Source organism: Polistes canadensis, unplaced genomic scaffold (assembly GCF_001313835.1).
Source record: "Polistes canadensis isolate GaletaPanama2010 unplaced genomic scaffold, ASM131383v1 scaffold_152, whole genome shotgun sequence".
Lineage (NCBI taxonomy): Eukaryota > Metazoa > Arthropoda > Insecta > Hymenoptera > Vespidae > Polistes > Polistes canadensis.
The window spans coordinates 349,148-373,293 of NW_014569699.1; the positions used below are offsets into that span (position 1 = coordinate 349,148).

At 27.4% G+C, this 24,146-nt stretch overlaps 5 protein-coding genes across 5 annotated transcripts in view; 2 read left to right on the forward strand and 3 right to left on the reverse strand.

Moving 5' to 3' along the window:
* The window catches only part of LOC106788728 (probable serine/threonine-protein kinase DDB_G0282963), an 11,172-nt gene extending 2,577 nt beyond the window's left edge, over positions 1-8,595 (forward strand). The window contains exons 3-18 of the mRNA XM_014752223.1: positions 480-673; positions 806-864; positions 936-1,119; positions 1,204-1,376; positions 1,482-1,610; positions 2,032-2,235; positions 2,331-3,221; positions 3,367-4,347; positions 4,435-4,788; positions 4,883-4,983; positions 5,068-6,284; positions 6,380-6,454; positions 6,550-6,799; positions 6,924-7,028; positions 7,119-7,247; positions 7,341-8,595. Of these exons, the coding sequence (XP_014607709.1) occupies positions 503-673; positions 806-864; positions 936-1,119; positions 1,204-1,376; positions 1,482-1,610; positions 2,032-2,235; positions 2,331-3,221; positions 3,367-4,347; positions 4,435-4,788; positions 4,883-4,983; positions 5,068-6,284; positions 6,380-6,454; positions 6,550-6,799; positions 6,924-7,028; positions 7,119-7,247; positions 7,341-7,873 (5,556 nt within the window). The 5' untranslated portion in view covers positions 480-502 and the 3' untranslated portion in view covers positions 7,874-8,595. The remainder of the gene's footprint in view (positions 1-479; positions 674-805; positions 865-935; positions 1,120-1,203; positions 1,377-1,481; positions 1,611-2,031; positions 2,236-2,330; positions 3,222-3,366; positions 4,348-4,434; positions 4,789-4,882; positions 4,984-5,067; positions 6,285-6,379; positions 6,455-6,549; positions 6,800-6,923; positions 7,029-7,118; positions 7,248-7,340) is intronic.
* A 425-nt stretch (positions 8,596-9,020) lies between these two features.
* Positions 9,021-10,970, reverse strand: LOC106788736 (zinc finger protein 551-like). The gene is made up of 4 exons (XM_014752273.1): positions 10,702-10,970; positions 10,425-10,574; positions 10,188-10,355; positions 9,021-10,101 (listed from the first exon to the last, which is right to left on the reverse strand). Exons 1-4 carry the CDS (start codon positions 10,834-10,836, stop codon positions 9,391-9,393), a joined length of 1,164 nt encoding a protein of 387 aa, XP_014607759.1. The 5' UTR covers positions 10,837-10,970; the 3' UTR covers positions 9,021-9,390.
* A 5,181-nt stretch (positions 10,971-16,151) lies between these two features.
* Positions 16,152-18,488, reverse strand: LOC106788746 (cyclin-Y-like protein 1). Its single transcript, XM_014752288.1, has 4 exons — positions 17,717-18,488; positions 17,373-17,593; positions 17,001-17,287; positions 16,152-16,764 (listed from the first exon to the last, which is right to left on the reverse strand). The coding sequence occupies exons 1-4, from the start codon at positions 17,946-17,948 to the stop codon at positions 16,476-16,478; spliced, it is 1,029 nt and encodes a 342-aa protein (XP_014607774.1). The 5' UTR covers positions 17,949-18,488; the 3' UTR covers positions 16,152-16,475.
* Positions 18,489-19,502: 1,014 nt separating this feature from the next.
* Positions 19,503-21,295, reverse strand: LOC106788745. Its single transcript, XM_014752286.1, has 5 exons — positions 20,932-21,295; positions 20,637-20,851; positions 19,935-20,569; positions 19,751-19,856; positions 19,503-19,656 (listed from the first exon to the last, which is right to left on the reverse strand). The coding sequence occupies exons 1-5, from the start codon at positions 21,162-21,164 to the stop codon at positions 19,508-19,510; spliced, it is 1,338 nt and encodes a 445-aa protein (XP_014607772.1). The 5' UTR covers positions 21,165-21,295; the 3' UTR covers positions 19,503-19,507.
* A 338-nt stretch (positions 21,296-21,633) lies between these two features.
* Positions 21,634-24,146, forward strand: part of LOC106788749 (replication protein A 70 kDa DNA-binding subunit) — a 4,420-nt gene continuing 1,907 nt past the window's right edge. The window contains exons 1-10 of the mRNA XM_014752293.1: positions 21,634-21,726; positions 21,801-21,964; positions 22,077-22,124; positions 22,291-22,481; positions 22,563-22,720; positions 22,794-22,872; positions 22,956-23,118; positions 23,195-23,399; positions 23,483-23,595; positions 23,678-23,844. Of these exons, the coding sequence (XP_014607779.1) occupies positions 21,935-21,964; positions 22,077-22,124; positions 22,291-22,481; positions 22,563-22,720; positions 22,794-22,872; positions 22,956-23,118; positions 23,195-23,399; positions 23,483-23,595; positions 23,678-23,844 (1,154 nt within the window). The 5' untranslated portion in view covers positions 21,634-21,726; positions 21,801-21,934. The remainder of the gene's footprint in view (positions 21,727-21,800; positions 21,965-22,076; positions 22,125-22,290; positions 22,482-22,562; positions 22,721-22,793; positions 22,873-22,955; positions 23,119-23,194; positions 23,400-23,482; positions 23,596-23,677; positions 23,845-24,146) is intronic.

Sequence of the window (24,146 nt, forward strand, 5' to 3'; positions counted from 1 at the left end):
GAAAATGGAAGAAGAATCGAACTGTATACATATATATATATATAGTTCATATATATATATATACATAGTTCATTTGGATGAATGGTGTATAATTTGGTGCTTAATGAATGTATTTATTAAATAAAGCTACAATTAAAAATATCAATATCAATATTATCACTACTTTCGCGTGTTCTTTATTTGCTTAAAAATTTATTGCAATTGAAAGTATCTAATTCGAATTAAAAATTGTAACACGTTTGCTATTGTGTTGTGAAGATTTTCCAACCATAGCCCAGAACTTGATTGCTATTATTACAAATGTATGATGCTAAGTTCTCAATGGAAATTAGTATGTCACAGATATGTGACATTTGTAGTGAACGTGTTAATTGTTTTAGTTCAAATTGATTGATTTATATTCAAATTGTATTTTTAAAATTCTTCTTTTGTTCTTAATTAAAATATATATATATATTTTGTCGTACCACCTTTAATAGAATCCTCAAAACAACAGTAATAAATGGGGAAAGTCAAAAAAAGGTCGATATTGCTGCATAGCAATCCTTCTCAGAATGTGATACGCAACCTTATGTTAAGAGATTTAGGTCTTCATAGTATAAACAAAACTAGTGCACGAGAACTTGAATCTATAGCGGAAACAAATCTTGTTTTGAAGAGTCATAGAGAGTTGGTACGTATAAGTATACTATTATATTTAACTTTATATAATTTTAACATACTTATATTGCAAAAGAAATTTATAGAACGAGTTATGTTTTTGGTAATCATAATTACACTGTCTTATTAAATTCTATTTTTATAGAAATGCGATCTACCTGGGATTCCTAGAGCTACTTTTTTAATGGTCTTTAGTCCTGATGGGTAAGTCATTTTTGTTTTCTCTCTCATCGAAAGATATTTAATATAATTAGAAATGAATTATTATATTTTAGGACTAAACTAGCATCTACACATGGAAATCACAATGTATATATTACAGAAGTTAAGACAGGAAAAAATATAAGAACCCTTTCTGGTCATCCACGTACACCATGGTGTATAGCTTTCCATCCATCTTCAAGTCAAATATTAGCTTCTGGCTGCCTCGGTGGTCAAGTTCGTGTATGGGATTTAAGTGTAAGTTGCATTTTTTAAATATTTTATAATATAATATTAATAAAAATCACAATTAGAAATAAATAACATAGTCATTTTAATTAGGGAGGTAGCGAAATATGGAATGCTGTAAGTCATACTGTTATTGCATCTCTTGCATTCCATCCATCCGAACAGTTGCTCGCAATAGCAACTTTCAATGAAATTCATTTTTGGGACTGGAGCAAATCCGAACCTTTTGCAGTAGCTTCAACAGGATCGGATCAAGAAAAAGTGAGGTAACTGCAATTATTAATTAATATTTTAAATATCTTTTATATTTTTTATATTTTTAATGAATCTAAACGAATTTATTATACTATAAAAAAATATGTATTTTATAGGTATGTAGCATTTGATAATCTTGGAAGAAAATTAATCACAGGTATCGCTAATATTTTACCATATCGACCAAAGAAAGACCGTCCTCCTTTAGAACAACCGTACAGAACCCTTTTAAGGTATATCATAAGGTATATTCTATTATATTAAGATTATTTTATAAATTCTTGGCTTTCTTCAATTTAATATCTGTTTTATTTTATAATTATAAAATTTATAAATATATATATATTTAGTCTACTGCAAAGTTCTATCCGTTTTTCAATTAAAATAAAATAATACATTTTCACACACACACACAATACATTTATATATTAATATTTACTGAAACAATGATTTCAATAAATTTAGAAGAACACATATATAGAAATACAATGATAAAACGAACACGTTCATACGTGTTGAAATTTGAGATTGCATCATTGAACAGAACTTTTTGGTAGATTTAATATATATATATATATACAATAAAAGCCACGAATTTTTCCATTTTTATTACCATCTTGTAAATTTGTAACATATGAAATATAATATTTTTATATGACAATATAGAAATCAACTGGAAGGCATTCAAGATCCTGAAGCAATACCACGATATCATTTATGGGATACAACACTTCGTCAATTTAGAATGATGAATAGTTATACGAGAAGAACACAAAACTTTAATAATGCATCTGATCTCAGAGCTGTTAGAATGCCAAGAAATCCTCCTAATACATCAGAGGTATTACCTGACTCAAGAGACAGACAAAGGTAATTAGTTCATTTCATTTTATTATAATGTTTAATTAATGTATTTGTGTTTTTCTTGTGTTTACTTGTTTCAATGAAATTATTCCATTGTATAGAAATTCCGCTTCATTAAGAAGAGTATTCGATGAAATTGTACGAAATTTATGCTCCGAGCATGTATATAATACAGAAAATGTGCACGATGAAACTTTGGACGATGAAAATAGTGGAGAACAATCTGAGAATGGATATTGGCTTCTTGAAGAAAATAGTAATTCAGATTCGAATCTTGACGAAGCAAGTACGAGTAATGCTTCTAATTCAAGAAGATGGACTAGTCGTTGGATTCAATTAGACTCGTCCAATAGAAATTATAATAATAATAATCGTACATCTTCGCTCGTTGAACCAACGCATACAAGATTTACATCCGATGAAATAATTCAAAGGGCTCAGAATAGGCTTTCTAATAGAAATCAAATAACTCTGACATCTGCTAATTCTTTAAGCTACGAACAACCACCATTATATCCATTCAGAAGTTTACAAGAAAGTCAATTTAGAAGATTAGTACAACGTACAGTATCAGATGCTAATCCTTCCAGTAGTTCGATTAATCATCATCAACAACAACCTGTAAATCCTCCTGCGAATACGAATAACGTATCAATGAAAAGAGAATATTCAAGCACAAACAACGATACTAATACACAAGAAACAAATATACCTCGAAAAAAAGAAAGAACAGAAGGTGAAAGTTCAACGGAAAATCAACAACAAAGAGAAAATAATCAAGCTGAAAATCAATTAAGAGGTAATAATGTTCGTTCTGAACGATTAAGTCGTAATACGAATGAATCTAATGCTAATATTAGAGATATAGGCGGGGAAGGATTTAGAAGATGGAGATTATCCCTTAATCGAGATGTCGGTCTTCATCCTTTGGAAATTAGACTTAGAATACGTCTTCTTGGACGGCGGATAGATACTATGCAACGTTTATGTAGGTATGTCAAAGTTCTCTATGCAGAAATATTTCCTATTCTTTCTTTGATATGAAATGTTTGTTTAATTCATATACATATGAACATGTCAGATAAAAAAGTAATAAATTAATAAATAATGTTTTGTGTCTATACCTATTTTTTACAGAGCTAGAATAGAAATTGCCCAATTACAGCAAGTGCGTAGAATGTGGGAAGACTTGCAAGATCAAATACGTTCGCTCCACGTAACTGTACGAGTTGAAGGACAAAATAATAATCGTGAAACATCAGCAGGACAATCTAATATAAGTACAAACGCTAGGCCTTCGACTTCTGGACAGAATTCTTCTTCAATGTCAACAGATTCCCAAGGCGAATCTACTAAAAAATTTAACAAGACTCTTTTAGAAAGTTTTAAGAGAGAGAATAGTGAGACTGGTAATACTAAAGTATGTGATCAAAATCAACCTTCAACATCTACAGGAATAACAAGTTCATCAAAATTTGTCAATAGTGATTCACAAAATCATAGTAACAGTAACGATGAGACAGAAAATTCTACTAACATACGGTTATCAAATTTATTACCAAGCGAATCTGAATTACGTGATATGGAGACGCATAATTTATCTAATATATTGGACAATCTGTTCTCGCAATGTCAGAATTGTAATCTTCCTGATAATTCACAGTACACAAATAATGCGATAAATGATCATACTTATTCTAATTTAACAAATAACGATGGAAATGTACAGTTACCAAGTATTTCAAGTCTTGTTTCTAATATTGGAATTGCATCTAATTTACAAACTATTTCTTCAATTACTACTGCAACTTCTCAAACACCTAACGTTTCGCATTTAGTTAATAACCAAGTAAATAATCCAAGTTCTGTTACAAATGAAACAGCGCAGACAAGTGATAACGTAGAGTATTCTTCTGAAGATGTAAATACGCAACTTAATAATAATAACACTAATAATAATGAATACGTTAATACTAATATAGAAGATTCATCTAATATTTCGGAAAATTTAAATCAAAGAATACAATCCGAGTCATCGTCGTCAAATAATATCAATTCACAAAACAGACCACATATATTCCAAAGAATTCTTAAATATGGACAACGAACGTACTTAAGGTAAATATTTAATCTGTTATAGAATATTTTAATCATTTATATAAATAATAAATATAAATNTATATATATATATATATATATATATAGAAATTCAAGATTATCGCCACTGGCAACTAAAAGAGGTTCCAGATCACATTCAAGCAATGAAAGTAGTTCTCGTGAAAATGTAAGAAGGCCATGGCATTCGCGTAGAAATCCTCCCAACATATGCGACAGTACATCCAATGAAAATAGTAGTGAAAGAAACCAAGTGCAAAGTACTTCAGAATTTTTACAAGTAATGATACTTCGATTGGAATTTTTAGTACGTCAACAAAGATTTCTTGCTCAAAATAATAATATCAGTAGGAGTTTTGATAGTAACAATCAAATGGACAATATTTTTAATAGTGAAAACGAAGAAATTGAACAAATTCGTGAGGCAACTCGTCTTCAAGCTAGGTAAGATTTATATAATTATATAAAATATCATTTGCATGAGATTTTTTATTAAAATATGTATATTATCTTGATATAAGTTTTCGTCTAATTTTAGACAAGTTCTTAGTTTGATGGTAGGAGGTTTAACGCAGTTTATTCAAATGAACAGACCTGAAAATGGATCGCAAAGTAATATGCTTTACGAACAAATCTATAGTAAGTTTGAAAAATTTATTAATTTATAAATTTATAATGATGCAATTTTAATTATAATCTTTTTTCTTTTTTTTCCTTTTACAGAGATGTATTTTTTACTACACTTAGCATTAGAATTAACGGATTTGTTATTAGCTCAATTGGTATCTACGAGACAAGAATTAGAGTCTAGTCAATATGGACCGTATGGTTCTGATCTCTCGTCTCAGAGTAATAATAGGACAGAAATACCTCGAAGTAATAATCTAGATAATCGTTTACAAACGGAAGAATATAATTCGAGGAACAACGTACAAGTAGTATCGGAAAATAATGACGAAACAGAAATTTTTGAAAGAAATATCGATGCAGAAAATCCTAGAACGTCGCTTGAGATAAATCAAGCAAACACAGAAGATCTTTTTTCATTACAAACTAATAGAAATCGTCAGAACATGGCAGAACGATTGAAAAGATTGTTCTTTCATCCGCAACAACTTGATACGGAATCGCAAAGTAATACTAACGAAGAACGTCAAAATTTGAATCATCTAACTTCACATGTTAACAATTCTATAAATACTGATAACACTGCTACTTTTACCACTCAAAATCATGAGTTTCAGCAAGCAGGTACAAGCACTGCTAATAATTTATCGGAACATGCATTGTCTGTTGAGATACAGAATATTATTGAAAGGATTCAAAACAATAGTTCTACTAGTACCGATAGCTCGACAGAAAATAGTAGAAGGCGAAGTAATTTATATCCCTTAAGTAATAGCATTACCTACAGAAATAATGGTTCTCGTGAGTTACGTGGTTCTCACGAGGCTAGTAATACAACTGTTAATAGAAGAGGACTTAGAAATTATTGGCAATATACGTCAATTGGACTTAATCAGTATTTAAACGAAAACGAACAAAGAAATCAAAGATTAAATTGGAGTAATCTTATTCAAAACGAACAAAATGCTAGAAGACCGTTGAGTTATCAGGGACCTGGTTTGCCACCACCAATAATAAGGAGAGTCTCAGCACCTTTTCGTGGCTATGTTAATAGATACCTTCAAAGGGATCGTATTAGACGTAGAATATCTTATAGAAATGGAGTATCTCGCAGACAAGAATTAAATGTTCCAGTTATACGAGTAAATGGAATACCATTGAATGAATTACGTAATTTGCCAGGAAGTCAAAGAAGGAGACACATTACTCCGTCTCATATTCTTCCACCATACTTAATTGATAGTTTTCCTAATGATGTTGAAAGAAATGGTAATAACAATAACAATAATATTAATAATAGTAATAATAATAATAATAATAATAATAATAATAATAATAATAATAATAATAATAATAATAATAATAATAATAATAATAATAATAATAATAATAATAATAATAATAATATAATAATAGTAATAATAATAATTATTATCATCAACCTGGACCAAGCTCGATATATCCATATCATAATAGAACCAGGGTACGTTAATGATCATTTTTCAACAAAATATTATTCCAATAAAATATTAATCGATAATAAATAAATAATGTTATAATTTTGTGCATTTCTAGCAGAATCTGCATCAAATATTAAGTCCAATAGTTTTGGCACAAGCTATGTGGCGTAATCGTACATTCGGGCGTTATTCTGAATTTGGTATTAACTATCCACCATCTAGAAATGCTAGTAGTAATATGACTGGAAGAGGAGGTAGTGGCGGAGGTGGAGGTGGTGGAGGCGGGGACGGAGATGGTGATGGAGGAGGAATAAGTGGTGGAGGACAAGATACTGGAAATGATGATAGTGATGATATCGATCTTGGAGGTATATTAATTCTATTATATATAATAATAATCGTTGTTAAATATTTAAAAATAGATTAGGACGTTTCATTGTGTGTCTATGTGTGCGTAGATATTCTGCATATTTATATTATTTATTTTTTCAGATCATCACATACCAGTAACTATGACAGTTAATAGCATTGAAACTCAAACTTATCGGGTTCAAGCATGGGATTTTTCTAACGGTGAAATTCCAGACCTAACTGATCGTAAGTGAGGCAGATAATCTTTTTTAAATATTAAATATTATTTTCTCTTTTTATATTTGATATATAAATAAATAAAATCTGAATTTTTAGCAAAGAAAAATATTGTTGTCCACGAATGTAAGATTCATAACGATGCAAGTATTGATATTTCATCCGATGGAAAAATGATAACAACGTTACTGTCATCGCCAGGAGCACATAATATCGGGACAAATTTAGGTAATTAACATATCAATCATTATCTTTCAATTGCTTTTTTGTTTCTTTTTCTTCTTCTTTTCTTTTACATAATCTGTGAATGTTACACTTCAGGTATATACAGTTTGCAATGGGAAACTTTAGGAGAAAAAATTTATTCGACAAAAATAGATCAAACAGTTGTATCTGTATCAATGTCACCAACAAAGCAACATCTTTTAGTTGGTTTAGCATCGCAAAGAATTCGTCCAAGAGGATTTCTAATGGCATTAATTTACAAACTCACTGATAAAGAATCTACTAAAGAAAAACAATGTATAGTAGAACAAATAGACCCAGAATATTATAACGAACACAGTGATTCATATAGAACGGATGAGTTTGTACATGGTACTGATAATGTTGGTAATCCAAGACCAAACAATGACGACATCAATAGACAGGATCAAGATTGGCGCCATCGTAGCATAAGAACTGATTTGGATATTAAAGATAATAAAAGAAATATGGTGCTTATTAGAAAACTGTTGCTATATATTCCAGGAAGTACTGGATATGTTAGTTTAAATTGTATAAGATGGGCACCACAACCTGGCCAAGGAATGGTTTATGCTACAAATACAGGCCAATTAAATATTCTCCATTGATGTATCTGTGAGAATGTGATCCGATATTTTATTCTATATATGTTAATAAATTTAAGTTAAGTTAATATATTAATTAAATTACGTTGGAAATAATAAAGTGAAATTGTAGATTTGTGAAAAGGAAAAAATTCAAAAAAGGAAAAAAATTTCCTGAAACGTATTCACGATATGATGTGAATTAGTCAAGTATATAATATGTCATTTACGATTGTAATATCTTTTTTCTTGTAGATTGTAAAAGATTAAAAAAAAGTACCGTGCCGCGTATATGATATCAGTGTTCTTATCATAATGAATTTCAGCTCCGTACTCGTAGTTTAAAGAAAAGAAAAAAAAAACAGAAAAATGGCGCAAAATTCCGCGAGGGGCTGTGCCTTAAATTTTAATTTTTAAAAAGCATTGTTATTAAATTTTTATGTTCTATGGGGAGAAAGAGAGATTGTAAAAACATAGAATATGACGGATAAATGTATCGATATATATGCATTTGATTAATATGTTAATATATAGTTTGTAAGTTCACTACATTTGAATAATTTAATAGTATATCCAATTTATATTGCCTGACTGACTTTTAATTATGATCTGAACATCATTTTAATTGTGATAACTTGTAGGAATAAAATCCTCTTTAATTATAAGAAAATCATCACACACGATATCAATATGTATTTGTTAATATAATTGTGATGCAACTAATTAATAAATTGTGCATGAACGAACACTGTTTTCATGCTTTCGTAATGCCAATCTTCTTTAAATTATTCTTTTATGTAAAGTTAAAATTTTATTATACGAATAAGGTATTTTTTCTTTTCTTTTTGTTTCTGTTCTTTTGTTGTCTTGCGCGTTTATATATATTTTTTTACTATTATTAACACATTCAATTGTATTATTATTATTATATTATTATTATTATTATTAAAGACACAATTTTTATGAAGCATAGAAAATTATTAGTTCAGTCAATCGCTTCTCAATATCAATAATATTTTCCAAGATTCCAAAATAATAAATAAATATTCAAGAACACGCGCGCGCGCGTGTAACAAGTGTAAATAAAATAAAATATATATATATATATATAAAATAGAAATAACAAAATAAAAATTTCTCTTTATATTATCCAATCGTTTCAATTAAATTATTCGTGTCAACCTATCCTACTAATCTTTTTATTTCTACACAACTACTACAGCCTAAATTTACCTTAATTTGACTTGATTTATGATTTGATCTTCCTATACCATACTTATCTCATACATTTCCCTTTGAAACTAAATTACTAACTCTTTTATAATCTATTGTTTAGATATTAAACTTATTAGACAAATACTTACACATTATATGTATACATTCTCTTTTTCTAATAATTATACATCGTTAGATGTATTTGTAGCGTCCTAAATTATTGCATAAGCACGTACTTAAATATCTAATAAAATGTATATTATTGCATTACATTAAAAAATGTATAGAGAAAGTTTTATAAAGATAATATTAAATATCATTACACATTAATCGTCGTATAATAAACTATGCAACAATTCAGGAGTCTCTGGTTGTTTTAAACAAAGAGATACTTTATCTTGCGAACTATTAGTATATTTATTCTGTTCCAATTGACCGAGATCGTGATCCAGCATTGTCTCTATCTCGTCGTCTATATAAAGAGGATTTTCATACATTTTATTAAGATAAGATGTACTAGGATTCGTTGAATTTATAGTCTCGTTAATAGTCTTTTGTATTTCGCTTTCCGATATATATACTGCGTGAAAATTATTTAAAGGCGCTGACATATCACGATTTATAACTTGAGTATTATTCTGAGGTTGCCCTCTTATCTCTGTTAACGATTCAGGTATTTGATGACATTTAACTTGATGTACTTTCAAATTTCCTGTTTGCGAAAATGTCTTAGTACAAAATGTACAATGATACGGTCTTTCCCCGGTATGACACCTCGAATGTCTTTGTAATTTGTACTTAGTTACAAATTGTTTGCCACACTCTGAACATGTAAAAGAATTACTATCGATAGCCATTACATGACCATGTATAAGTGACTGATCCATATCCATATGAAAATTAATCATATGTGAATTTAAAGATACTTTATAGCGAAACGATTGATGACAATTAGCGCATTGAAATTGTTTCTTTCCTTCGTGTCTTTCCATATGTTTCACGAGTATTTCTTGCTGATTGAAAGACATTCTACAAATCTTTAATTAAATGTTTATTAATGTTCATTGTAATAAATGAAGTATATTTTATAATAGCAAGTAATATATAATAATTATATACATACTGTACATATAAAAGGCCTCTGTCCTGTGTGTATGCGTTTATGCCTTTCTAAATGCGCTTGACATCTAAAACTTTTTGTACATATAGGACATATAGATTTCCTGGCATCCTGTTTGTTCATCGAAGATTTCTCAACACTATCATTTTCTTTCAAATGACATAACATATCCTGTGTAAACATTATTCATTTATAACAAATATATAACAGTAAATATAAAAGTGATTTATACATATATACCTCAGCGAAGTCAATTTCTAAAGAAGGGGCAGCTAATTGCTTTTGTACATTAGCAACCATTAAACAAAATTCATCGAATATACAAATCTTCTGTTCGCAATCCATACAAACAAACTTTGAGAATACATCTGACGTTGATATATTTATAACCTAAACAAATAAAATATATAAATATAATCTAAACTGATATAACCTAGATTACTTATTAATTACTTAACAATTGTCAAGTAATTAATGAAATAGATAATTAATCAATATATCTATAGTTAATAATTACCTCTTTTGAGAAATATTTATTAATAATAGAAATTAGTACAGCACCTTTAACTTTATCTTTAAATACATCTGTACCTTGTTGTTTTTCTTTACCGCATAAACGACACAATTTTGAACTAATTTTATGAAGCATCATTATTAAGAATTTAATTAGTAACGTTATCCAAAATAATTATTTAATTTGTTATTGATTTAAATTATTATTAATTTAATATTATTTCATTTCACACGAAACAAAGACACAGTATGCTATATTGTCACTTTTCAGAACTGTCAATTTTTAACATTTCAATGAGTATGAATAATTTTTGTAAGATGGTAAACTACAATATAATTATATTCAATTGTTGTCTGAATCACCACAAGAGTCGCAACTGATCACTTTATTTGGCGGCAAAATTTTAAATTTGAATTAAAATAAATGTTCTTTTAATTATATTTAAAAATTATATAAATATTCAAATATAGAGATGCGCACCTTTAATACAAATTTAATTTGAATTATAAATAATAGGCAAAAAGAAAAAAACGCTTTGTTAAGAAAAATGAAATATTTTGCAATATGTTACAGAAATAATATATATTTTTTAATTTTTTAAATATTTGTAACAAAAGAAGAAAAAGGTAGTGTAGGAAGAGAAAGAAAATAGATATAATGTAAAACATTTTTAGAGAACAATGCATGTTTGTTTCTTTCTTTTTTATGTTAAAATGAAAATCCAATGAAAAATGTACATTCTTGGATAGTTATTGAATTTGCAACTAAGTGATTGCGGATTTTGTCGATAGATTATTATTAAAATTACCGCACTCACTTAGTTACCAACCCAATAGATAATTTTAGACAGTAAAATGATTTACGATATACTTATACATGATTATATTCATTACAAGTCTCATTAAAGTAAGAATATACAAGTTTCATTAATTAATATGTCTATATATCACAACTTCACATTTTCAGAGTATTGGCCATAATACGTTAGCAAAATGTTTTTGTTTTCTTTTTTTAATTATCTTTTTCTCTGTGTCGAATAAAGTACTAAATAAAATATAGGACTGTAGTTATTTAGGATGGAAGACTTGAGAAAGCGGATACTTTAATAGTATCTTTTAACTCAAGTATAAACACTGTGCAACTAATTCTAGTAAAGCGATTCCGGTTTATATAATTAATATCTTACGAATCATAGATATATATAAATTTAGCATAGCAATTTATTTACAGGACGCAACAAGACTTCATTCGAGATTGTCTTTATACTGAACCCCTTTTTCTATTTATAAAAATAGTTGTACTAGAAATTTTATAAGTTCTATGTCTTCAGAAAATGAAGATGTAGATCAGGTAATATGACCCGATCTCCTTTGTTATACATTGTGGTGTCATAGATATTATTTTGGCCTGGTTAATATTTCAATTACAATTCTATTATCATCATTAAGTCGTATGAGTCCATGCAAACGATAACCAATTCTTCTCTTTGTTATAATAAAAATATTATCCTTGTTTAATTGTATCGAGGAACTAAAGAGTTTATATATCTGGACCAAAAATTTGAGATATGTTACACCTATATATGCTTATATTAAGATTCTTTAGCTCCATGTTACACATTATTATATAATGCGGAGAGAGAGAGAAAGAAAGTACGCTGTAAATGTTTTCAAACTTTACGTATTAAATTCGACAGTCTCATTGCACTATATTTCTATTATAATATTATGATTTTGTTTCTTTTAATAAAATATAAAAATAATAATAAGCTGTAATTATATACTCTGTAACGGTACTCCATAAGTCTAATGGAACTTCGGATTAAAGAGTATCCATTTTTATATACACGCACACACATATATATTATCCAATCATACAATAAGACTATCCTTATATTTATGAGTCTATTTCATAAGTATAAAATTTCAAATGATTTTATTACATAAGTAAAGCAATAACAAACGGTAGAGTTAAGTTGTTATTGGTCATATGTGAAATTTATCGTCGTATTAAATTTTAATTAATTAAGTTTACAAGTCTTTTTCAAAATTTTCTTTACTGTTTTTTTCTAAGGAATATTATGAAAATATTGCCTACTCCTTTCTGTAATATTTATATGATGAAAATCATTATGGTATAATTATTCTAATCTGATGAATTTAAAAACAAAAAAAATATGTTAAATGAAATAGAACAAATGTGTTAGCTAATTTTTGTTCCCAAATTTATCTTAAAATTTTAATTTAATATAAATTTAATCGTTAATTTATGTATCTAAATAATTACACTAAAACTATGCAATCTATAATGAAAAATCTATTTATATATAATAATAATAATAGTACAAACGAATAAAAATTTTATTTCGTAATTATTCAGTTCTTCAACTTTGGGAATATTCTGCACATTTATATACAGTTATTTTATTATTAATCATTAATGGGCTTATTATATTGTGGACAATTTTATACAAATGGATTTACTATGGAGCTTACTTGTATGCTATCATTAATATAGTGTTTAAACTATTGTGTTGGCAACTAAGTGACTGCGAATTTTTTTCGCAATCACTTAGTTGCCAACACAATATTTAAATATAAATAACATTATATGCACTTATACAAGCTGTTATTATAAAATTGTAGGATAATTATACAATATAGTAATGATATATATACTACATAAATTCACCAGTACATAAGTGAAAAATTTTTGTTCGATAGGTGCAGTCGATAAATATTGAAAAATTGTTCTCTCATATCAGCATAATAAAAATTTGGTGTTACAATTTAAATAAAAATATTTTTAAATTTTTAATACAAACTGCAACATCTTACATCAAAAAGAAATAAAGAATGAAGAGTAATATTATACATATGTATGAGTATTTACATTATACTATTTTGTTATAATAATGTTTTAATTGTACAGCGAAATAAACAAAGTCATCTAAGAAAATAACATATCCACGTCTCCGTCATCATATCTTAAATATTAATTACATTTTTTCTGTTTCTTTCTTTCTTTCTTTCATACATAGAAATTATTTTACTTTCAAACGATGGACATTTTTTCTTTATCTACACTTTGAAAGACAAGACACGTAGCTCGGTATTATTATTTGAAAATGCATCGCAATTTCAATATTTCTTAACAAAATTTATCATTGTGTGTTGATAACAACTAAATGCACTAACATATTAAATATTCTTTTACAAAATTCTTTTCAATGATATTTTTTGCCATGAACGAATGTGTTTTTAATAACTGTTGATTAAATATTTACTTTCTCCCTATTTCTCTCTTGAATCGTATATATTTATAATATAATTATTATCTAATATCTAGATCATCTTCTGTGTAAGAAAAATATAATCACAGAAATTTGAATAGAGAACTTACTACTAGGATTTGCAAGTTTGAAGTTTTTTTTTAACGTATCTATTTTATGCACAAAAGATTTCTTATTGCATCTGTATTTTCGTTAGCTATACAACTTGAAAAAGAAATTATTTTATTTTATATATCGCAATGGAATGATTTTCATTTAATGAGATCTGTATGTGCAATATGTTACATAATAATAAATATGATACGCACAATAATATCGTTCAATTACATTCATGTTTGGAACTGTATCATAAGTTAAAATCATTACATCTATATATAGTTTTAGTTTTTTATATTTGTTTTTAATTAAAAATAAATAAGTAAAATTAAATAATGTGAAAATACGAAGAAGAAAGAGCGAGCATCTGTAAAAATGTATCTGATAGTTTATTGATTAGAGGTGGTGTCTCATGTATAAACCAAGCAATAAACAAACGAACTGAAATATTCTGGAAGATACGTCCTGTATTTTGTGAATCGTGAATATGCATTTAAGATGATAAATGATTATAAATAGTCTTTTGTAAATAAAGAAATAAAAAAGGTTTTTAATGTTGCGCATTCATAAATGAGCTAGGATATTTTATACAATTAAATATATAAGTTATAATAATTAAAAAAAAAAAAAAGACAGAATTTTTAGTCATGCAAAATATATATAAGCACGACTCACTTTATGAACAACTATATATTTTTAACGAACAAATGAAATCGCTTGGAAAAATTATTTCTCTTGGAAGATAAAAATATTTAGATGATAATAATAATAATACTTGTCCCTATAAAATACAGTGTGCAAACGATAACTTTTTGTATCGCAGTAATACAAAATGATAACAAAAGTCAATTGTGAAATTAGTTATTAATATTCGTTAACATTGTAATTTGATTATCTATCCCCCGTCGATTAAAGCCAATATATAAAAAAAAAAAACAATTTGATTGGCCCTTATGAACATTTTCTTATACGAAAAATCACAAAGCATAAATGGCAATTGTATAATAATAATTTTATAAGAAAATGCACGCGCGTATGTATTTATACATATACATGATTCATATATACCTTCTTCTACATTAACGTAGATGTATAGATATAGATTTCCAATACGTCTAGATATGCACAAGATACTCTACAGTATATTTAAGATAGTTAGATGTGACATGGCTTTGGCTTTTTCATGATTTTTTTTTCTTTTCCCCTTAACGGTGTGACCTTATTACAATATGTGAAATATTTAATTTTCTATCTTAAATGAAATATAATGACTCGTATTAAAATCCCAATTGCACTCTATCTTTCCATTTTACATTACTTTTTTTGTTTTTGTTTTTGTTTTTTTAATATATATCAGCCAGAAATGTTTAGCCCTTATGTAATTCAGTCAATATATTAACTGCTTTGGATGATGAATAACAGTTGACTAATATATATCACATGTTATTTCCTTTAATAAGAAGATTACTAATTAAGTTAATACTCCTTTTTTTTTCTTTTTTCCCCTCACTGCTTGTCGCTTTTGATGGGCACCCTTTTACATTAGTGTATCTTATATTATATTATATTATTTTATATTGCTCACTCTTATTACAGTCCCAGGTCGATGATCTAACTTTTTGTGTAAAATATAATAATAATAGTTTTGAAACAATAATCAATAAATGGGATTACTATTTTTACTTTTCACGTTAATAAATTATGTAAATGTTGTCTCATTTTTGCTTCAATGTTGATAGAAAAGCAAAATAGTTCAGCAAATATTTCTATGTATTTTAACTATGCCCATGAACACATTGATCATTCAACTTTCACAGAAAAATAAACTTATCAAATGACGCAATTAAAAGAATGTGAAAAATGTTAACATTTGTATATATTTAAAAAAAGTAAATTATAACAGCATTCTATTCGTTAAAATCTGTTTTATTAAAATGGATTTTAAGCGTGTCATTGATAGCCAAAGTTTGTCAATTTTTCATTTTAGGCAATATTTATATTCGCTTGCGTTAAATAATAAATCAAAATAATATATATACATTATCATCTTGTGATTTGAAATGTTATAATAAATAAAATTAATTACCGATCAAAGATAATAATATATTAAAGTTATTTAACAGCGAGAATTGAAGACAGATAAAATATTTCAATAAAAAAGCTATCCGATATCAATGGAATCTCCTTTTTTTTTTATTCCTGATAATATTAAAAGGAGTCCTGTATGCAAATTACAGGATAATAAATTTGTTACAAAGTTTTTGTTACTTTTATATCTACGAACTTTATAAAGACTAATTGCTATAAAAACTTACACAAAATCTTCCTGAATTCTCTAAATTTAGAATGTCAATGTATTTGCATGTTCTTGTATATTGAAATATTTTATTTAGGATAAAATAGCAATACTACGTCTAGGTCCTCCTATGCATACATTATCTAAACTATACCACTTTTTAATACCAGTACGTAGGACTTCAGCTGTTACCTTATCTTCGTAGACTCTGGACATAGCTTCTAATTTCTGCGCTTTTTCCTTACTAAGTGGCTCACTAGGGAATGTTAATTCATTTGCTTCTGCAAGTGTGCGTAAATCAAAATAGTACTTAGCATACACACTTGAAGGAACGTTTATGTTAAACTGTAACATTTCCAAAAATTGCCTCTCTAATTCGTTCCTATAAAAAAAGAAATGATCAAATTTTTATAAATATTTTAACATAGACGTATCTAATTTAAAAAAAATATATAAATATTGTATTCTCAATATTCTGTAGTAACTATTAAATAAATATTTTAAATAATAAATAAAAATAAAACATGCAGTACTTTTTGAAATACCTTCAGTATTGCTGAAAGAAAAATTAAAAAAAATACTATTGAAATATACAAAATATAGTTAAAAAATACTTACATATCTTCAACGGTAATATCTTTTAAAATTTGACAATAATCTACATTCCACACAGCCTGATCATCCCATACTTTAGAGGCTAATAAAATAGCTCCAAGTACAATACGTTTCCAGTTAGCTGGTGTTATATCTATTTCTGCATAAGTAAGTAGTCGTTCAAGGTAGACTAACGTTATGATGGCACATTCAGCTGTCAATTGAGCAGCATTAAATAGAGTCCTTACAAATTTATAAATCTGTTTGTGCTCTGGATTATGCTTATCATAATCATCCGCAACACCGTCCCTCTATAAATAATAAATAGAATCATTGTAAAAAATTTTTATTATACGACCGATAATAAAGAAGAAAAAATGATTTTTAAGAACTCACCGTTAAAGGATGTAATTTTTCATCGAATATATCAATTTGTCTGTGTGAAGTTCTATTTTTAATATGATAATAAACAGCTAAGGCAACACATTTCACTGTATTTTTTAGATTAGGTTGAGAAACGGTGCTATCGTCCAAGTATATGGTACTACAACTGCTACTTTTTTTGAGAGGCCTTGTGTCTGCTATTTGATGTTGACTTTTTTTCCTTACCATACCATCTATAAGAAAGAAATAAAATAATAATTATTATTAATATCATTCAATAGAATAAAATTTCTTTATAAATCATAACTCGGTTATCAGATAATTTCAACAAAAACAATATAAACAGATTAACTTACTTTCGATAGCTTGTTTAGAGCGTTCCATGAAAATAGTTCCAGCACAGGGATGCAGCGACGGATCAGAGTCCCAGTCTTCAGGTTCTCGTTCGCTAATGTGCTGTAAATTATTAACACTGATACCACCTTCTGGAAGATGTTCTTCAAGGCCTCTTGTGACACCTTCGACTGTTAATTCCTTACGTCCAACTTGAGGACTGGAATAAACACAGCAACTGTTTTTGTTCCCCATTTCTTTTTATCTTTCTTTTAAGTCTTTCTTTTAGTCTTTAATTATTCCTCCCTTCTTTCCTTCTTTCCTTCCTTATTATTTTTTTTTGTTCCTTTCTTTATTTTCTACAAAAGATCCTCTACAGTTTAGTGTTGTCTTCTTCCTGTTCCTTAGCTTAGAAAAAATGTTCAGGCGAATATGTGTGATGATAATAACAGAATGCAGAGCAAAACTGAATCTAATATTTCCTAGTTGTTCACATCTCGTTAAAAACACTCTGATCAGCTGACAAAACGTATCAAATGCATAATACACATTGTTCTATCCCATTGATTCATTTCGATGCTAACGTGCACCCCATACACTACCAAAAACGTATCCTTGTCAAACTATAAATCTTTTTCTCTCTCTTTCTTTCTATTTTCATTTATTTTTCGCGACAGATAAATACACTGTTATAATAATACTTAAAAATAACGTAATCGTTGTCAATATCTCTATGTCTGTCTCTCTATCTCTTTCTTTCTCTTTTTCTCTCTCTTTCTCTCTTTCTTTTTTCTTTTTCTTTTTATATATTTATATATATATATATGTATAGATATACATATATATATGTATATATATTTCTAATTCGTATAAACTAGAATTGGTTTTACAATTTGTCAGGGAACGCAGCAATGCCAACGCCTTGAAGTTTTCCTCGTGCCGGTCGACTTTTTCTTGAGGTTTAAATAACAACACGAATTTAATTTTCGTGAGAAATCATTAATTGTCGTATGACTCATTGTCATAGTTTATAATTCCCATTGTTTAAATGCACGAATCTAAAAGTGCGAATATCCTCCTCGTGTATGTTAATTTATTTTATGGTTTTTCACTATCTACCAACTAACTTTTCCCTTTCCTTGCTTATTTCCGTATGTATGCATGTATGATACCGTATATACCCTTCTATTGACCCACGGAATATATGATTATTAGAAATGTTCTGAGTTATCTGCTGTGGTGCCATTTATTGGACAATTCCAAATAATACTTGTAGCACCATCACGGAATTTGTCACTAGAAACAGGTGAAAAAACTGTTGCAATCGAACTCTCTATTCTAGTTACTTATCCGCTCTGTAGAGAATTTATAAACGCGCTTTCCTTTTTTATTTAACTATCTCTAGTTACTGTTCTCTTACTTTTGTCTCTGACTGGATACAATTTTAATTTAAAAAAATATGTAAAAATCAGTCATTGTATTTCAATTTAATAATTTTTAGTGCAACAAAAGCTGTATTATTAAAAGCAGTTTGGTGAATCTTAATTAATATTATAACAATTTATTTTTCAAACCATTAAAAGAAAATTAAAATTGGAAATAGATATAACGATTTGAAACATTATTGCTCGATAATCACTAATAAAATAATTCTTATCACATGAAGCTGCATGAACTGCTAGACTAAATATAATAAAAAGAACAGTAAACTTTACGAAAAACTAATATAAAAAAGATATTACTTATTTTTTAAAATCAGGAACGTTAAAATATAAAATATAATTAATATAAATTTCTTAACAAGCTACGTTGTGTTAATAAGATAGTTTTTTTATAATACACAGATCAATCATTTTAGAATAGCTTAGATTTAAAATAATCGGTGTTTTTTTATTAGTTTCTTCTTCGGAAATATTAAACTTTCCCACAGGGACATTATCATCATAAATTTGATCTAATCCTTCTGAAAATTGCAATTGATAAAGGATTAACTCGTGATTAATTTTAAAACGACTTGAAAATTCCTGAAATAAGTAACTAAAATTATCGATACTTACTGATTATTTTCAGAGTTAATGAACTAGATATTTGATCACACGAAATCACCTGCGCTACAATCATTTGAGATACTTCTGGAGTGTAATCTGGTCCAATTGTTAACATCTGTAAAACATAATTTAACATATATAGAATAAAAGTATTTAATAAATTAACGCAATAACGTTAACACCTAATATTTACTTTGAATCCAATAATATCAAAAGTTTCTAATTCGTGCATTTTTACAGGAACACATTGTTCAGGTTCAACATCAGAAAACGTTTGATTTTTAATATAGACATTACTTTCTTTGTTGGATGTATTTTTTTCAAGATTATTATTCAACGATTCGTTTTCTTTTTCATTAGAAATATTAGTATCATCTTTTTCAATATTAGATATATTTTTCTGCGTATTAATTTCTTCTTTAATTTTTTGATTATGAAACGTAAGAGGAGTAGAACTGTTCCTCAAGTCAAAGAGTTTCGATAACGTAGGTTCTATCACACACTGTTGATTTTGTAGATTTTCATTTATTTCAGTCGTATCAAATCTTATATGCTTTCCCGATGACAAAACAAGAGAATCGACTACCTTAGGTTTCTTTGTTTTAACGTTATCGTCATTGGTATCTTTTGTTACACTTGATATGTCTTTATTTTTCTTTCCTTTTCTATGTCGTACTCTTTTACGTTTACTGTTAGAAGTTTCTTCTTTCTCTACGTAACAATAATCTTCTTTAATAGTACTGTTCATTGTTTTAGAATCTGTACTATAATTATCCTCTGTATCATTTATTAAGCTATGGAATGTTGCATCATCCATAGATGACAAATCTGTAATTTTAATTATGTATTACAAAATCAATTTAAAAATAATAAATATATATATAAAAATTCAAACCATTTTTAAAGTCAGAAACCTCATCAGTTCGAAGAAGTTCGTTTTTTTTCGTAGGAACTGTTGTTACTTCCTTAACACATTCTAATGATTGCGTTTCTTTATGATTGCATGTTATATTCTCTTTCTTACTGCTAATGTTTTTATCTTGTACAGAAGCTAATACAACATTCGCAACAGATTCTACTTCATTGTCCAAACCACTACCTGGTACAACGCTATGACCACATATATTAACTATTATTTTATTCTCTGAATAACATTGTAGGATAATTAATAAAAACAAATATATACTTACACAATTGTTTCATTTTCTTTTACTATTCTAGCATCTTCAGAAGGTGGTAAATATTCAGTATTATTTAAACACAAATGATAAGGTTCACTAATGTTAAATAATTTATTTATATGTTTCTTCATATCAGAAATTGATAAAATTTTCGTTCCATCAATAAACATCCAACAAACTTGTCGAATATCTTGATAATATCTCGATAAATCGACTTTAATGCGAAAATTTGAACGAGACATAATTAATATGATGCCTATTTTATTTATGAATTTTAATAAAAAAGAAACCGGCTTCACACCTAAATTCAAACAAGACACACTTCGTTAAAGCTTGTAATAAAATAAATGCCTACGTTTTTACTTCTTCTCTGGTAAAGTTAGGTCAATTGGTTTATTAGGATAGAAGTTATACCAACCAACGAAATTGAAAAAGTACAGTAATTAACTAAACATTTTACTAAAGAAGTTAGCTAATTTTTTATTTTTAATATTTTTTCTTGTTTTTTGGGAGATAATCTAATATAAATATTACTTCATTGTAATATAAATAATTATAGTAGGGAAATGTAAAAAAACAAAAGGTTATTTATTTAAGAGTTTTAGAAAAAATACAATTCATTTAACAAAAAAATAATTCTGATGTATATCCTAGGTATTTTGTTGAAAACATTTCAAATATTTATGTTGGTAACTAAACGTAATAGGCGGGAAATATTACCGGCTGCACCTAGTAACACAATCTGATATAATACAACGTAATTTGCTGAGCGAAATGTATGCCTTATATTGAAATTTCTAATAAGTATGTACTGATAACTGGTATTAATATTTATTAGTCATGTTTATCATTATTGTTATTTAATTTTTTTTAAATAGATTATTTACTGGTATAATTGTGTATTGCACAATATAATAACTTTAAAGATTTGTAACGTAGTACTTTGGTGAAACTAAGGATTATTTTGTGATTTGATTTTCTATACATTCTAATATATATCTAGAAAATAAACATGATTCCTTTAACGGAAGGAGCTTTAGATGTAAGTATAATAAATATATAATTTTTTGCTACGATATTATTGTATCATGTTTGAACATTTAATATTTTATGCATGTCAACAATGTTTGATAATGCGTTTTACGTTTCTTTAGAAAATCATGGCAGGCGACGATATTGACAACCCAATTATTCAAATACTAGTAAGAAAATGAATTACCGTTTTATTATATATATAAATCTATTAATAATTAATTATTCTTGGTTATATTTTTAGAACATCTGTATATATTCTAATAAATATTGTAAATATTTATTGTATATGTACGCTGTATACCAAAATAATATTATATTATTTTTTAAATTTAGGGTCATAAAAAGTTAATTGGTCAAAACACTGGAGAACGTTACAGATTATTAGTTTCTGATGGCAAGAGAGTTAATTCTTTTACTATGTTAGCCACACAATTAAATTCGAAGATAACGGAGTTGACTGATTTTTCTATATGCCAGGTTAATAGATATGCTGTAAGTGTGGTCAATAATAGCGGAAAACAAAAGTAAGTATTAATCTTTACCTATTTTGATGTTATTTTATTAAAAAGAATGTAATTATTATTGATTTATATATATTTAAATAGACGTGTGATGGTGATATTGAGCATCGATGTAAAAGTTCCTGGCGAACAAGTTGGTTCTAAAATAGGAAATCCCGTAAATATTGATAACAATGCTAATGGAGATGCAGAATCTATGAAATCACAAACTGTAAAAAAGCCTATACCAACACCCTCCAGTTGTAAGTTTTTTAATAGTAATTTATTAAAAATATTATTCATTTTGTTACATTATGATATTTCATTTAATTACAGTTTCAAAAAGTAGTTCTTCTGATCATGCATCTGAAATAACTACAACTCCTATTGTTGCATTAAGCCCATATCAAAATAAGTAAGCCGTATCGATATAGTATTGTATATATATTTAAAATATATTATAATATATTATTTACGTTTTAATTAATCTTATTATAGGTGGATTATCAAAGCAAGAGTTACTAGCAAATCTAATATCATAACGTGGTCCAATTCTCGAGGCGAAGGAAAATTATTTTCTTGTGATTTGATCGACGAGAGCGGTGAAATAAGATGTACAGCATTCAAAGATCAATGCGATAAATTTTATGATATGATAAATGTGTGTATGACTAATATATCTGTTCAAAGATTTTTTTACCTAAAGCTATAATTTTATCTTTGTTTCTTAACTATAGGCTGGACAAATTTATTACATCTCGCGATGTAATCTAAAAGCAGCGAATAAACAATACAGCACTTTGAAGAATGATTATGAGATGTGTATGACTTCAGAAACTGAAGTAATTCCATGTTACGATGAAGCTAATAGTATTCCAAGGATTCAATTTGATTTTATACCAATAAACAATATAGAAATTAAAGAAAAAAATGATATCATAGGTAAGACGTTAATATTTCTATACTTACATAATTAATATCGATTTGTTTGATACTAAATACATATATCTATTGCTATATTACAGATGTTTTGGGAATTGTGAAATCTTGCGAAGAAATACAAATGCTGAAAGCACGAAACACGGGTAGAGAACTTAAAAAAAGAGATATTACTTTAATCGATGAAAGTAATACTATGGTAAAAGATTTATTATTATAAAAGAAAGGATATTATATATAATACGTAAAATTATAGTAAAAATATTGTTAATATAATGTAGATATGTTTGAGTTTATGGGGCTCAGAAGCTGAAAAATTTAATGGAAATAATCATCCTGTTATCGCTATTAAAGGGGCACGTATTGGTGAATTTAATGGTGGAAAAAATCTTTCTACCTTAATGTCTTCCGTTCTTCAAATAGATCCTGATATACCAGAAGCTCACAAGTATAGTTATTAATAAAAACAAAACTTTAATCTTAACTCTTATTGGACGTATATCACCTACAATGAGATATTATAGTTTTTACCCTATTAAACGTTTGCTATTTATTAGATAACAAAAGACGTGTTAATAGATAAAACGACAAATAAGGTGTAACAAGGTTCCGTCCGATAAGGGTTAATACTTTATAATATTTAGTAATACAATAAAAAAAATATATATGAGTTTCAAAGGGAAAATTGAAGACAGTTAATAAATTTTGATGAACAAATTTATTTGATCTTGTTGAACGTTTCGTCCCTTA